The 16481-nt window shown below is 36.7% G+C and overlaps 1 protein-coding gene across 1 annotated transcript in view; it reads right to left on the bottom strand.

Moving 5' to 3' along the window:
- Window positions 1–16481, bottom strand: part of KNL1 (kinetochore scaffold 1) — a gene marked incomplete at both ends in the record, with an annotated part of 56405 nt that overhangs the window by 31644 nt on the left and 8280 nt on the right. The window contains 4 exons of the mRNA XM_082648294.1: window positions 584–636; window positions 6729–6766; window positions 8991–9024; window positions 9912–9964. Coding sequence (XP_082504420.1) covers window positions 584–636; window positions 6729–6766; window positions 8991–9024; window positions 9912–9964 — 178 coding nt within the window. The remainder of the gene's footprint in view (window positions 1–583; window positions 637–6728; window positions 6767–8990; window positions 9025–9911; window positions 9965–16481) is intronic.

Here is a 16481-nt window from a genome sequence, read left to right as displayed (position 1 = left end):
GACTGACTAAAAAATGAAAAGACTGACAATACCAAATATAACTATAATGTAAATTCGAATTGTTATATTAGATAGGTCATTCTCATTCTAAGTAAAAAAGACTTGGAAGGAATAAGTGCATGATGGCTAATTTATAGTACACTCTATACTCTTGGGTGGTTGAGTTGTCCTTGAATGCAGTGGTTTTACTTGTGAGGACATGGTCTAACTCTTTATTGCTCAAAGTACGGTCTGTGGACCAGTGCATTAGTATCACCTAGGAGACTGTTAGAAGTACAGAATTTCAGGACCTACCGCAGATCTGCTGGATAAGAATCTATATTTTAATAAAATCCTGAGATGATTCACATGCCCATTAAAGTTGAGAAGTCCTTATATAATTAACATATTTCCCTATTATTTAAACTGGCAGTGATTTAACTATACTTAGTTAACTGGATAGGTATGTAGTTTTTCCAGTCTATGTTGGTCCATTTTGGTAAGTAATCCCTAAATCATGTCACTAACATGAAATTTTTTGTGTTTTAAAAGTTTTAACTATCAAAGAAGATTAAAATATGAAGGCACTTGCATGAACTCATACCTCTCTCTGGGGCATCTGGGTCTGAATGGGAGCACAAAGCAATGTATTCATCCCTATTAAGTAAAAAGAAAAACTATAGTCAATGACAAAAATATATATCACCAAGAGCCTGCCTTCCCTTTTCTTAGGAATTTCATCAGCTACAAGTATTTACTAAAGTTTTTTCAGTTACTAAGTCCTTCCTAAATTTCACTGAGACTTTAAAATTTTCCCACTTTAGAGACAGAGAGTTCAGTGATTACTGTATTCTCTGTGTGATGAAAATATTTTTCGAATGTGGTAGAGAAGGTGGGATTCTAAAAGTGGAAAGTGTGGACTACTTTTTTTCCTCCTTCACTTCTCCATTTTTATTTCCTGGATAGTAGAAGTTACATAGTAAAGAGTACCAACTGATAAGACCAAAATGTTAATAGCATAGATGAACTTATTTGCAAAGCAGACAAACATAGACATAGAAAACAAATGTATGGATACCAAGGGGGGAAGGAAGGGTGGGGTGGATTGGGAGATGGGGATTGACATACAAACACTACTATGTATAAAACAGATAACTAATGAGAATAGACTGTATAGCACAGGGAACTCTACTCAATGCTCTGTGGTGACCTAAATGGGAAGGAAATCCAAGGAAGAGGGGATATATACATACGTGTGGCTGATTCACTTTGCTGTACAGCAGAAACTAAGACAATATTGTAAAACAACTATACTCCAATAAAAAAAAACAAAAAAAGACCAAGATATTAGGGTAAGATTCTGAGGCATCTTTTATTCTATGTTAAGGAGTCTAAATGTTTCCAGGATGAGACGTGCATTTTATAAAAATAATTCAAGAGAAGGAGAAGAAAGAAGATTCAAGAGAAGATAAACCAATGAGGAAGCTACTCTAAAAGTTCAGATACAACATGTTGAGAGTTTGTCTTAGGGCAAGAGACAATAAGAATGGAAATAAGGGATTAGACTCAAGACATTCTAGAACTAGAGATTGGTTCAAGATGGCGGAGTAGAAGAACGTGCGCTCACTCCCTCTTGCGAGAGCACCAGAATCACAACTAACTGCTGAACAGTCATTGACAGGAAGACAGTGGAACTCACCAAAAAAGATACCCCACATCCAAAGACAAAGGAGAAGCCACAATGAGATGGTAGGAGGGCTGCAATCACAATACAATCAAATCCCGTAACTTCTGGGTGGGTGACTCACAAACTGGAGAACACTTATACCACAGAAGTTCACCCACTGGAGTGAAGGTTCTGAACCCCATGTCAGGCTTCCCAACCTGGGGCTCTGGCAAATGGGAGGAGGAATTCCTAGAGAATCAGGCTTCGAAGGCTAGCGGGATTTGATTGCAGGACTTCGACAGGACTGGGGGAAACAGAGACTCCACTCTTGGAGGGCACACACAAAGTAGTATAGCATCGGGACCCAGGGGAAGGAGCAGTGACCCCATAGGAGACTGAACCAGACCTACCTGCTAGTGTCGGAGGGTCTCCTGCAGAGGCAGGGGGTGGCTGTGGCTCACCATGAGGACAAGGACACTTGCAGCAGAAGTTCTGGGAAGTACTCCTTGGCGTGATGCCTCCCAGAGTGCACCATTAGCCCCACCAAAGAGCCGGGTAGGCTCCAGCGTTGGGTCACTTCAGGCCAAACAACCAACAGGGAGGGAACCCAGCCCCACCCATCAGCAGACAAGCGGATTAAAGTTTTACTGGGCTCTGCCCACCAGAGCAACACCCAGCTCTACCCACCACCAGTCCCTCCCATCAGGAAACTTCCACAAGCCTCTTAGATAGCCTCATCCACCAGAGGGCAGACAGCAGAAGCAAGGAGAACTACAATCCTGCAGCCTGTGGGACAAAACCACATTCACAGAAAGATAGACAAGATGAAAAGGCAGAGGGCTATGTACTAGATGAAGGAACAAGATAAAACCCCAGAAAAACAACTAAATGAAGTGGAGATAGGCAACCTTCCAGAAAAAGAATTCAGAATAATGATAGTGAAGATGATCCAGGACCTCAGGAAAAGAATGGAGGCAAAGATCGAGAAGATGCAAGAAATGTTTAACAAAGATTTAGAAGAATTAAAGAACAAACAAACAGAGATGAACAATACAATAACTGAAATGAAAACTACACTAGAAGGAATCAATAGCAGAATAACTGAGGCAGAAAAACAGATAAGTGACCTGGAAGACAGAATGGTAGAATTCACTGCTGCAGAACAGAATAAAGAAAAAAGAATGAAAAGAAATGAAGACAGCCTAAGAGACCTCTGGGACAACATTAAATGCAACAACATTCACATTATAGGGGTCCCAGAAGGAGAAGAGAGAGAGGAAGGATGCAAGAAAATATTTGAAGAGATTATAGTTGAAAACTTCCCTAACGTGGGAAAGGAAATAGCCACCCAAGTCCAGGAAGCGCAGCGAGTCCCATACAGGATAAACCCAAGGAGAAGCATGCTGAGACACACAGTAATCAAATTGGCAAAAATTAAAGACAAAGAAAAATTATTGAAAGCAGCAAGGGAAAAACAACAAATAACATACAAGGGAACTCCCATAAGGTTAACAGCTGATTTCTCAGAAGAAACTCTACAAGCCAGAAGGGAGTGGCATGATATATTTAAAGTGATGAAAGGGAAGAACCTACAAGCAAGATTACTCTACCCAGCAAGGATCTCATTCAGATTCGATAGAGAAATCAAAAGTTTTACAGACAAGCAAAAGCTAAGAGAATTCAGCACCACCAAACCAGCATTACAGCAAATGCTAAAGGAACTTCTCTAAGTGGGAAACACAAGAGAAGAAAAGGACCTAGAAAAACAAACTCATAACAATTAAGAAAATGGTAACAGGAACATACACATTGATAATTAACTTAAACGTGAATGGATTAAATGCTACAACCGAAAGACACAGGCTTGCTGAATGGATACAAAAACAACACCCATATATATGCTGTCTACAAGTGACCCACTTCAGACCTAGGGACACATACAGACTGCAAGTGAGGGGATGGAAAAAGATATTCCATGCAAATGGAAATCAAAAGAAAGCTGGAGTAGAAATACTCATATCAGATAAAATAGACTTTAAAATAAAGAATGTTACAAGAGACAAGGAAGGACACTACATAATGATCAAGGGATCAATCCAAGAAGAAGATATAACAATTATAAATATATATGCACCCAACATAGGAACACCTCAATACATAAGGCAACTGCTAACAGCTATAAAAGAGGAAATCAACAGTAACACAATAATAGTGGGGGACTTTAACACCTCACTTACACCAATGGACAGATCATCCAAAATGAAAATTAATAAGGAAACACAAGCTTTAAATGCCACAATAGACCAGATAGATTTAATTGATATCTTTAGGACATTCCATCCCAAAACAGCAGATTACACTTTTTTTTCAAGTGCACACGGAACATTCTCCAGGATAGATCACATCTTGGGTCACAAATCAAGCCTCAGTAAATTTAAGAAAATTGAAATCATATCAAGCATCTTTTCCGACCACAATGCTATGAGATTAGAAATCGATTACAGGGAAAAAAAATGTAAAAAACATAAGCACATGGAGACTAAACAATATGTTACTAAATAACCAAGAGATCACTGAAGAAATCAAAGAGGAAATCAGAAAATACCTAGAGACAAATGACAATGAAAACATGATGATCCAAAACCTATGGGATGCAGCAAAACCTATTCTAGGAGGGAAGTTTATAGCAATACAAGCCCACCTCAAGATGTGGTACACATATACAATGGAATATTACTCAGCCATAAAAAGGAATGAAATTGGGTCATTTGTAGAGACGTGGATGGATCTAGAGACTGTCATACAGAGTGAAGTAAGTCAGAGAGAGAAAAACAAATATCGTGTATTAACGCATCCATGTGGAACCTATAAAAATGGTACAGATGAACCGGTTTGCAGGGCAGAAATAGAGACACAGATGTAGAGAACAAACGTATGGACACCAAGGGGGGAAAGTGGTGGTGGGGGTGGTGGTGTGATAAATTGGGAGAATGGGATTGATATATATACACTAATATGTATAAAATGGATGACTAATAAGAACTGCTGTATAAAAAAATAAATAAAAAGAGTGGAAGTTGAGAAAAGAAAAAGAAAAAAAAGACATTCTAGAACTGAAATATAAAGGTTTAGGTAACAAACTGGATGTTGGAAATAAGGAAGGGACTGAAGATGCTATAATGAAACAGGAAATACATTTAAAAATTCTTAAGTTTAAAGGTAAATATTTAGAATATTTCAAAGAGTTTATGGCAACCTCGACTGAATATGATGAAGTAATTATGGGCTTTTTATTAAAGCTTTATTTACATATCCAGCTTCCATTCTTGTCATTTACTTAAAAAATATTGTTTCAGAACCTATTATGTGCCCCAGAACTCAACCATATACTAAAGCACAAAGAACAAGACAAAATTTCTGGACTCAAAAGAGTTCCTAGTTTAATAAGAGAGCCAAAAGTAAATACCTAAAATACAGCATGATAAATTCTACAATAGGGACTTCCCTGGTGGCACAGTGGTTAAGAATCTGCCTGCCAATGCAGGGGACAGGGGTTCGAGCCCTGGTCTGGGAAGATCCCACAGGCCGTGGAGCAACTAAGCCCGTGCGCCACAACTACTGAGGCTGCACTCTAGATCCCGCGAGTCACAACTACTGAGCCCACGCGCCCCAGAGCCCGTGCTCCGCAACAAGAGAAGCCACCGCAATGAGAAGCCTGTGCACCACAACGAAGAGTAACCCCCACTTGCGGCAACTAGAGAAAGCCTGTGCGCAGCAACAAAGGCCCAACGCAGCCAAAAATAAAAATAAATAAATAAATTTATATTAAAAAAAATCTACAATAGACTAAGAAATAAAAGGGGTGTTGTAAGAGCACAAAACAGAGTGACTAACTCCTTGGTTTTGTCAGTGAAGGCTTGATTTAAGCCAGTATTACTTAACGTATGTTGCCAGATGGTGAACTGCTTATTATCAATTAATTAATTCATTTTGAGATAAGGAGCTTGCAGCTGATGTAAAATTCCTTTCATTAGTAGAGCTTTGCTAAGAAAAAAATGCCGCTAAACAGTAGCTTACTGCCATAGTTGGTTTACATTCTATTGCAAGTTCCTTTTCTGTCAAGGACTATAACAGTTTGTGGACTGGTTACTTTGAAAGCACTAAAGTTAAGCTAAGTGAAAAGCTAAGTTAAGTGAAAGATGAGAAGACTGTTAGACAAACTGTATTAGGAAGATCACTTTAGGCAGAGGAAATAGCATTTACAAATGGATACAGGCAGGAAAAAAGTCCACATGGGAAACTGCAAGTAGTTATTCATGGGCTAGAGCACAGGATGCCTATAAAGGGCTGGAGATAAACTTGGAGAAAAAAACAAGCCAAATTATAAAAGGTTTTCCAAGTTTATGCTAAAGAGTGTGGGTTTTATCCTGTAAGCAAAATAGTGTCACTGAACAACTGTAAGCTGGGAGGTAATATGATAAGATTTAGAAATATGTAGAATGGACTAGAAGGATAAGAAACTAAATACAGTAGCTCAAGAAAGAACAGCGAGGACTTGAATTCAAATACGGGCAGAAGGAACAGAGAATAACTAACAGATGGGCCAGATATTTTGGAGACAGAATTGAAGGAGAATAGGGCCTGAGGAATTCCCTGGTGGTCCAGTGGTTAGGACTCCTCGCTGGTCCAGTGGTTAGGACTCCTCGCTACCACTGCAGGGGGCCCAGGTTCGATCCCTGGTTTCGGAACTAGGATCCCGCAAGCCGCACAGCCAGAAAAAAAGAAAAAAAAAATCAAAGAGAATAGGGCCAAATGGATATGGGGAAAGGAGGAAAAGGTAAAACATGACTCAATTCCTGACTTGAGTGAATGACAGTGAGTGGGAGTTCAAGACAGAGAACAACAGGAACAGCAGGTTTGAGAGAAATATTAGTAAGTTTGTGAAATTTTAAATTAAAGATTTTGTGTAAAGAAGAACACTTTCTCTACATTTTTTGTTCATGGTTCCCTTACATATTACTTTTCAAGGAATCTAGATAAAGAGAAAAACGTATGATAAGAAAAGTACTCTGATCATACTCACCAGTTATCTCACAGTAGTTATCTTCTGGATTCTTATTCCTAAAAATTATAAAGTAATTTAAAAATCTATACTCTGGACAATTACCAAGAATCACAACAGTTGAAAGAGTAGGGTAGGCAATAGGTTTTCGCAGGGTGACTGGCAGAAAACTCCAAAGACATCTTTAAAAAAAGACTCATCTGGGCTTCCCTGGTGGCACAGTGGTTGAGCGTCCGCCTGCCGATGCAGGGGACACGGGTTCGTGCCCTGGTCCGGAAAGATCCCACATGCCGCAAAGCGGCTGGGTCCGTGAGCCATGGCTGCTGGGCCTGCGCGTCCGGAGCCTGTGCTCCGCAGCGAGAGAGGCCACAACAGTGAGAGGACCGCGTACCGCAAAAAATAAATTAAAAAAAAAAAAAAAGACATCTAATACTAGCAGAAAAAATTACAAGGCAATTAAAGGACCTTATCATTAATTTTTTTCAGATATCTAAATTTCAAGAACACTATAAAAATATGTTTAATACATGCTGCTTGCTTTTTCTTTTTAATTTTTTATTAAAAGAATATATATACTTTTTGGCCGTGCCACGAGGCTGCGGGATCTTAATTCTCCGACCAGGGATCGAACCCGGGTCCCCTGCAGTAGAAGCATGGAGTCCTAACAGCTGGGCCGCCAGGGAATTCCCTATTTTTTTTTTAAAGAATGACCTGTAGGGGCTTCCCTGGTGGTGCAGTGGTTAAGAATCCTCCTGCTCAATGCAGGGGACACGGGTTTGAGCCCTGGTCCAGGAAGATTCCACATTCCTCACAGCAGCTAAGCCTGTGAGCCACAACTGCTGAGCCTGCACTCTAGAGCCCCAGAGCCACAACTACTGAGACCACGTGCCACAACTACTGAAGCCCACACGCCTAGAGCCAGTGCTCTGCCACAAGAGAAGCCACTGCAGTGAGAAGCCCGCACTGCAATGAAGAATAGCCCCGGCTCCCCGCAAACAGAGAAAGCCTGAGCATAGCAACGGAGACCCAACGCAGCCAAAATTAAAATAAATTAAAAAAAAAAAAAAAACGACGAAAAAACGACTGACCTGTAAAGCAACTCATTTTCTAGAAATTTAGCTTTAAAAAAAAAAGGTAAGTCAAAGGAAACAACCCAGGGAATTCCCTGGCAGTCCAGTGGTTAGGACTCCGCGCTTCCACTGCCGGGGACCCAGGTTCAATCCCTGGCTGGGGAACTAAGATCCCAGGGCGCAGCCAAAAAAAAGTTAACCCAAATGTCCATCAATGGGGAGCTGACTAAATGTTGGTGCAGACATACAACAGATTATAATAGACTGAGGTAGATCTACATGTAACAACATGGAAAGTGCCAAAGACATTGAGTGATCCCATTTTTGTCTTGTCTAAAAAAAAAAAAGCTAAAGATAAACCATGCACTTGGATATACATATAAAATTTCTGCAAGGACATCCAAAATTATCAACAGTGGTTATCTGTGAGGAGCCTAAGTAATATGGCCTAGAGATTTTTCTGTCAATATATAAAGAGAATCTTTTTTTTTTTCCCAGCTCAACACTAGTCAATTACATGGGAAAACTGTAATTTATTTAACCAGTCCCTTACTGATGGACCTTTAGGATCTTTTACATCTTTTACTATTAAAATAAATGTTACAGTGAATAACTTTATATCATCATTTCACACATTTACAAGTGTATTGGTAAGATAAATTCGGAGATGAAATCTCTGAGCCAAAGAGCATGTGCATTTAAAATTTTGAATGATATTGCCAATTGCCTTCTACAATATACCCACTAGCAATGAGACTTTTTACCTATATTCTTAACTGATTAGATGAAAAATTATGTCTCAATATAGTCTAAGTTTGTATCTCTCTTATGATTAAGATAAGCATGTTTTCATTTGTTCAAGCCTACTGCTATTTAATTTTTGTATTAATGTTATAATAAGAAAAACTAGTTTAATGAAAAAAATTTGAGGACTTGGTATTTATTGTTTTGTACTAGCTCATGTATTTGAGGATTTATATATGAAAGTAGAATGTTTCATCCCTCTTAATAGGATAAGGTGTACAATGCACATACTTATCAACTATAGCAGTATATTAAATTATGCAAAGAATTTGTTTTCTGAATTAATCCTAAGTATTCCACAAAAGGGAATGGAAATAAAAAACAAAAAGAATTTTAACTTTAAAAACACTTCATTTAATAGGAATAAACAAGTTTTAAAGTATAATTTACATCACTTTTTTTTACTTACTGCATAAATAGGACATTTCCTCCTGCTTCTGTTTCTATAAATAGAGAAAAGATTAAAGTTTTTCAATAATACACTGATTAAGCATTAGAAAAATTGCATAAGGACATTAACAATAAAAAAAAATACTAACCATGTACCTTTCATTCTGCCCCCCATGGCTCAAGTTACACTTTTTTTTTTTTTACATCTTTATTGGAGTATAATTGCTTTACAATGGTGTGTTAGTTTCTGCTTTATAACAAAGTGAATCAGTTATACATATACATATGTTCCCATATCTCTTCCCTCTTTCATCTCCCTCCCTCCCACCTTCCCTATCCCACCCCTCCAGGCGGTCACAAAGCACCGAGCTGATCTCCCTGGCTATGCGGCTGCTTCCCACTAGCTATCTACCTTACATTTGGTAGTGTATATATGTCCATGCCTCTCTCTCGCTTTGTCACAGCTTACCCTTCCCCCTTCCCATATCCTCAAGTCCATTCTCTAGTAGGTCTGTGTCTTTATTCCTGTCTAACTCCTAGGTTCTTCATGACATTTTTTCCCTTAAATTCCATATATATGTGTTAGCATATGGTATTTGTCTTTCTCTTTCTGACTTACTTCACTCTGTATGACAGACTCTAGGTCTATCCACCTCATTACAAATAGCTCAATTTCATTTCTTTTTATGGCTGAGTAATATTCCATTGTGTATATGTGCCACATCTTCTTTATCCATTCATCCGATGATGGACACTTAGGTTGTTTCCATCTCCGGGCTATTGTAAATAGAGCTGCAATGAACATTTTGGTACATGACTCTACAAGTTACACTTTTTGAGCAATAAGATGGATACTAAGTTATACCAATTATCTGGTTAGATAACCACAGCATAATTATATAGACAACAGATTTAGCAGGGATTGCAGTAACAAATTTACCTGAAATTTCTGACTTTTCCACTATTTTCATATGAGGGTCTGTCTGGAATACTCTAGAAAACAAAATAAAGATTACTGAAAACCTGCAAGGTTTTTTTTTTTTTTTAAATAGTGTGGCTTGTAGGATCTTAGTTCCCTGACCAAGGATAGAACCTGTGCCCCCTCCAGTGGAAGCACAGAGTCCTAACCACTGGACTGCCAAGGAATTCCCTGGCAATGTTTTATTGGGTAGGCCAAAAAGTGCCTTCGGTTTTTTAAGTAAAAATAAAAGATACATTTTTCATTTTCACCAAGGACTTTATTGAACAACGTATTTACCCTTTTTTGTTCCACTACCTTCTGCCATTTTTCAGGCAACTTCATAATTCCATCTTCCCAAAAGATGGATCTTTTTGAGCAAAGTACTGTTCCAGGTGCCTTTTACAGTCTTCCAAGGGATTGAAATTTTTTCCATTAAGAGAATGTTGTAAAGACCAAAATGAATGGAAATCCAAAGGTGCAATGTCTGGTGAATATGGCGGATGAATCAGAACTTCCCATACAAGTTTTGACAGTTTTTGCCCGGTCATGAAAGAAACATGCAGTCTTGTGTTATCCTGATGGAAGATTATGCGTTTTCTGTTGACTAATTCTGGATTCTTTTCGTCGAGTGCTGCTTTCAGTTGGTCTAATTGGGAGCAGTACTTGTTGGAATGAATTGTTTGGTTTTCTGGAAAAAGCTCATAATAGAGGACTCCTTTCCAATCCCACCATATACAGAACATCAACATCTTTGGTGTGGTTGGTGGTGGTTCATTTCACTTGCCCAAGATCTCTTCCATTCCACATTATTGTACAGTATCCACTTTTCATTGCCCATCACAATTTGTTTTAAAAATGGAACATTTTCATTATGTTTCAGTAGAGAATCGCATGCAGAAATATGGTCAAGAAAGGTTTTTTGCTTAACTTATGTGGAACCCAAACATCAAAGCTATTCACATAACCAAGCTGGTGCAAATGATTCTCAACGCTTGATTTGGATATTTTGAGTATGTCGGCTATCTCCCTCATGGTGTAACGCTGACTGCTCTCAATTATTGTTTCGATTTGATTGCTATCAACTTCAACTGGTCTACCTGACCATGGAGCATTATCCAGTGAGCAATCTCTAGCATGAAACTTCGCAAACCACTTTTGACACGTTTGATTGATCACAGCACCTTCTCCATACATTGCACAAATCTTTTTTTGCGTTTCACTTGCTTTTCTACCTTCTTGAAATAAAGCATAATATGACTAAAATGTTGCTTTTTTTCTTCCAACTTCAATATTAAAATGGCTATACAAAAATTCACCAATTTTGGTAAGTCTTTTTTAAAATGCATGCTGATATAACAGCTGTCACATACAATCTAACAAAATTGTTTCGAATGAAGTTAAAGACACTAAGTGCTACTAGAGCCATCTTACAGAAAAAACGGAATGAACCTTTTGGCCCACCCAATAAAAGAATATTTTATGACTGAACTGGATTTATCCCAGGAATGCTAAGATAACTCAACACCCCAAAATTTGTTTTATCATATTAAAGATTAAACTGGGAAAAACTCTAGTTATTTTAATAGATGGTCAAAAACATTTATAAAATCCAATATCCATTCTTGTTTAAATGCAAAACAAAAATCTGCAACAGTAAAGTTAAATTTAACCAACAATACAGGGAGAATAGGTGTACTGATTTTAACAAATGTAAATTGGCTGAGCTACCCTATTAAAAAATGGCTATTGACTAAATTTTTAAAAATTTTAAACTCAATCTACAACCTGTAAGTTACAAATTAAAATTTTTCACAGCTAAAAATTATCTGTGGACAAACAACAGAAAAGATAATTATGAAGTCATCCAACACATTAACTAAGTTTCATAGCAATAAAGTATTAGAACTAAACAAGGTTGCTATCATACAGTAGGAGGAAAGTTATCAATGAAAACTAACAATGAATAAACCAAATTACATGTAAAAAAAAAGAAGTCAGAGGAAAAAAATGAAAGAAATACAAAGAAGAAAATGCAGAAATATATTTAGATGCCTTAAGATCCAAATTTTAGAACACCACATATTAGGTAGACAAAGAGTAAGTTGTAAATGTATATAATTAATAAAACATATTTAGCAAACATATGGAGACACCTAACTGAAAGGGCAAAATAATTCTTTCCTCCATATTTATCTTTCTGGATATTTATCTTAATTATGGTTGTTCCTTGCTCTCTCATTGTTTTTTTCAACCTATATAGTGTCTGTGACACAAGGAAAGCTTTCAAAGGTACAATCTGTTGCAAAAATTATTTATGAACCAAGAAAGACACATGCTTTAATAACACAAAATTTAAAGGGTTTAACCAAACAAAAACTTTAAAATATTTTCTTCAATATCGTCTGGGTAGACAAGGAAATAAAAAATGAAATGTTTCAAAATGAGAAGGAAAAAAAAAGCATAAATGAACAAAATATAGAAAAAATAGTAATGAAAAATAAAGTACAAATTAAAATAACTAAGATAACAATAAAATCAGCTAAAATTAAGTGTTAAAATCTAATCTTTACAGTGCCTTAGGGAAAAAAAGGTACATTACTAGAGGTACTAAAACCAATAACAAAAATGTAATAATGACTATGTAACCATTGCTTCTTTTAAGTCCGGCAATTCTACTTTGGGGACTATAATCCCAAGGAAGTAACTCAAAAGAAAAAAGGTAATTTACACAAAAATATCTAACACAGCACAAGGAACAATCAAATGCTTAACAGAAAATTTAAAATAGTTATTTTTACATTAACATTAATATTCCTAAAGAAAACATGTAAGGAAATTCCCTAACAGTCCAGTGGTTAGGACTCAGTGCTTTCACCAAGTAGCCTGGGTTCAATCCCTGGTCAGGGAGCTAAGATCCACAAGCCAAGTGGCGTAGCCAAAAAAATCAAAAAAACAAAAAAAACAGCACGTGAAGGAAAAGTCAGTCTGAAACAAAGAGGAGAAAATGAGTTATTAAATCAAACCTTGGCCACACCTATTCAAGGAGTATATTGGGAGTATACAGACAGAATCATTCAAGGCTTGCAACAGGTGTGTATGTACCTACTGTGGACATGGATTCATTAGCCTGGTGCCATTAAACATTCTGAACCATTCAAATAACTAACAGTTCAGATTCCATGATCAGCAAGCCATATTTACATTATAATTTACTTTCTTAGGTAGCATGCCTATAAGGAATGTATTGATCTACTCAAATAAGGGTTCTGATTCATTTGATTTGGTTCTCATGATATATTTAGTAGTAGCATTCTTATTTATACACAAATCTCTAGTGAATCTGTTTAGTAGAAGTCCATCTCTAAGAGATAGGCCCATTTCTGGTACAGAAAAAACCAATATGGAGTCTGCAAAGCCAAGGGCAAGATCTAGGAAGACAGTAGCAACGTCACCAAGGAATACCACCTAGGGAAGTCTACTGGCAGGCAATAGCTAGTCTTCCCTGATAATACCAAATCTTACTATGTCTTTCCCACCCCCCACTCCCAGAATTCAATACATATGAAATATTGACAACTCATGTTTATCCAGGAAGACGTTAATTGATTTGTGGATAAAAGATGGATAGAAAAGAAGTATAAAACAATTAAAATTACTATCAGTCGACAACAATGAATTTATATTTCAGAAGGTACCTACTGTTTGGAACTACTCAGTAACAGAAAGATGTCACATAGTCTGCAGCTAAGTGGGAACCCCCTTCTTCACCCCTTACCAACATTTACTTACTACTCCTCTAAGGAAAAGAAGAAAACATGTTCCAAATAGCCCCACAACTGAAATCCTGGGCAACTATAAACTTATCCTAATGCAAAATCATGTTTTATATGGCAAATACAGAATTGAATTTCTTTAATCTGTCTGATCCTAAAGGTTTGTTAAGATAAAGAATTCGGAGGAGAGAGAGGAACAAATGAGGAATGGGAAACAATGCAGATCAAAGCCCAGGACTTTCCTAGGAAGATTTCTGGACAAGAAACAATCAAGCCTCATCCTAAAATGTTTAAATTCAAGGTTAAATTGATCTAGGAGCTCACCTCACAATACGCCAAGTTAAAGAAATCTGAATTATACAGAAAATAAAATTTGAAGAAGGTGATATGAAGTAGACAAGCTATCTTTATGATAACTAAAAGGAGAGCCTGTTTACAAAAAGACAGGTACCCTGGAACACCATCACATCCCCTCTCCCTCCACAGAAATGTCTTGAAAATAGGTGGTTCAGGAAAACCCAACCCATTCAATGATGAGTAAAAAGTATACAATCTATAAGGACACCATAAGATTAAAAGAAAGCAAAGTATAACATAACTTAACATAAGAAAAACACTCAGAAAAATGTTGTCCCAGAGAAAATGAAAATTGTATGCATACAGTTTTTTATGGACTTAAAAAACATAACAAATCAATCATCTCTATCAAAGACAGAAATGAAAGCAGAAATACAAGAACTCAAGGAAAAGATGGTAAGAAAACAGGAAATGACACACAAATAGATGAAACTCATGAAAGAAGCAGAAGAAAAAATATAATCATCACAGAATGAAGGCAAAACTGGAAGAGACATAAGGGTAAGTAAGTATCTTGGAAAATATGGTAAAGGACATAGAAAAAAATTTTAACTGAACAAAGTAAAAGAAAATAAAAGGACTTAAGATAGAATATAATACAGAAGAAAACCAAAGAATCTAAACATAATTTGTGTTTCTAAATTATGGAGTCCCTAACGAAATTTAAATAATGAAATAGAAAAAGATATTTAAAGGTTAATTCAAGATTCAAGACCCAAAACAGTCAAAATAAAGATGTATCCAAGTAAAGTCAATAAACTTCAAAGATAAAGGAAAAAAAAAAAATCTGTTAGGTAGCCTGTCAAAAAGATCTAGTTGTTTATGAGGGGGAAAAATCATGCTCTCCTCTGACTTGTTCATAGAAACATTCAATGCCAGAAGATAACAGAATCACATTAACAAGTTCCTTAAAGAAAATGTGGGGTGGTGGTGGGATGAATTGCGAGACTGGGATTGACATACATACACTAATATGTATAAAATAGATAACTAATAAGAACCTGCTGTATAACAAACAAAAACAAAAAACAAAAAAAAACCCTCAGTGACTTTGGTGTTTGATAAAAAACAAAAACAAAAACAAAACAAAACATATTCAAAGTGAAAAAAAGAAAATGTGAACTGAAGATTTTATATCCAGCTAAATCTTCAAGTATAAAGGCTATGACTAACAGTCTGAGCGCCCAAGAACTCAGGGAGTATTGCTTCAATGAGCCTTTCTTGGGAAAACATAAGATAAAAAGCTTTGGCCAACCAAGAGATAATTAGGGCAACTATAGTAATAGAACTGATGTGAACATTTAAATATATAGAATACAACTAAGACACAAATGTGACAAATGACCTAATGTCAAATACCCAGAGAGAGAGATAGAGAGATAAGAGAGTGAGAGAAAGGGAGAAAGAGATACAATACAACTTTAAAAAAAGGTGGGGTGAGGGAAGAACTTCCCTGGTAGTCCAGTGGTTAAGACTCCGTGCTCCCAATGCAGGGGGACCACGTTCGATTCCTGGTCAGGGAACTAAGATCCCACACACTGCAACTAAGCCCGCATGCCCCGAGAGCCACACGTCGCAACTACTGAGCCCACGCACTCTAGAGCCTGCACACCACAACAAGAGAAGCCCAACGCTGCAACGAAGACCCAGCGTGGCCAAAATAAATAATAAATAAATAAATAAAATTTTAAAAAAAGATGGGTAGGGAATGGGGGGAGAAAATGAGAGGAAGAAGTAGGCCAATAACTTCATCCATTATAAATGCCAAAGGATATCATATAATACAATGAAGTTTTATTTGAAGTTTAAGCACATTTAATAGCACAAAAGTATATTATTAAGTAAAATTGGGTTGGGAGAGAGGAAATAGACTAACTTTACCATTGCTCATACACGGTCAAACATTACACAAAGATATACCACAAAAATGAAAACAAAAATATAACAAAGACAGAAATTTTAACATCAGTCTAGGTAGAATTTGGGTCAAAAAGCAATAAACAAAGCAAGGATGAATATTTCATAATGCTAGAAAGTGCAATCCCGAATGAAGATATAACATTGATGACTATGCACCAATAAACATAGAATAAACATTCATAAAGAAGAACTACTGGAAAGAGTAGGATGCACTGTCAGTTACAGACTAATTTACCTCTCTCATAATTCATGCAGATTAAAGTGACTAAAATTATATAAAATTACAGAAGACCCAAATAACATGCATAAAATGGATATATTTGATATATATCAAATTCTACACCCTAAAATACAAAATGTATCTTCTGTTCAAGTGGATGGATCATTCACAGAAACTGATCATATACAAGACCACACAGAAAATTTCAATAAAAATCAAAATAATACAAATTAGCATTCTCTCACTACAATGTAACTGAAAATTAATGACCACAAGACG

Source organism: Grampus griseus (genome assembly GCF_964374135.1).
Source record: "Grampus griseus genome assembly, chromosome: 2".
In the NCBI taxonomy this organism is placed as follows: Eukaryota; Metazoa; Chordata; class Mammalia; order Artiodactyla; family Delphinidae; genus Grampus; species Grampus griseus.
This window is presented reverse-complemented; position numbering and strand designations above follow the sequence as displayed.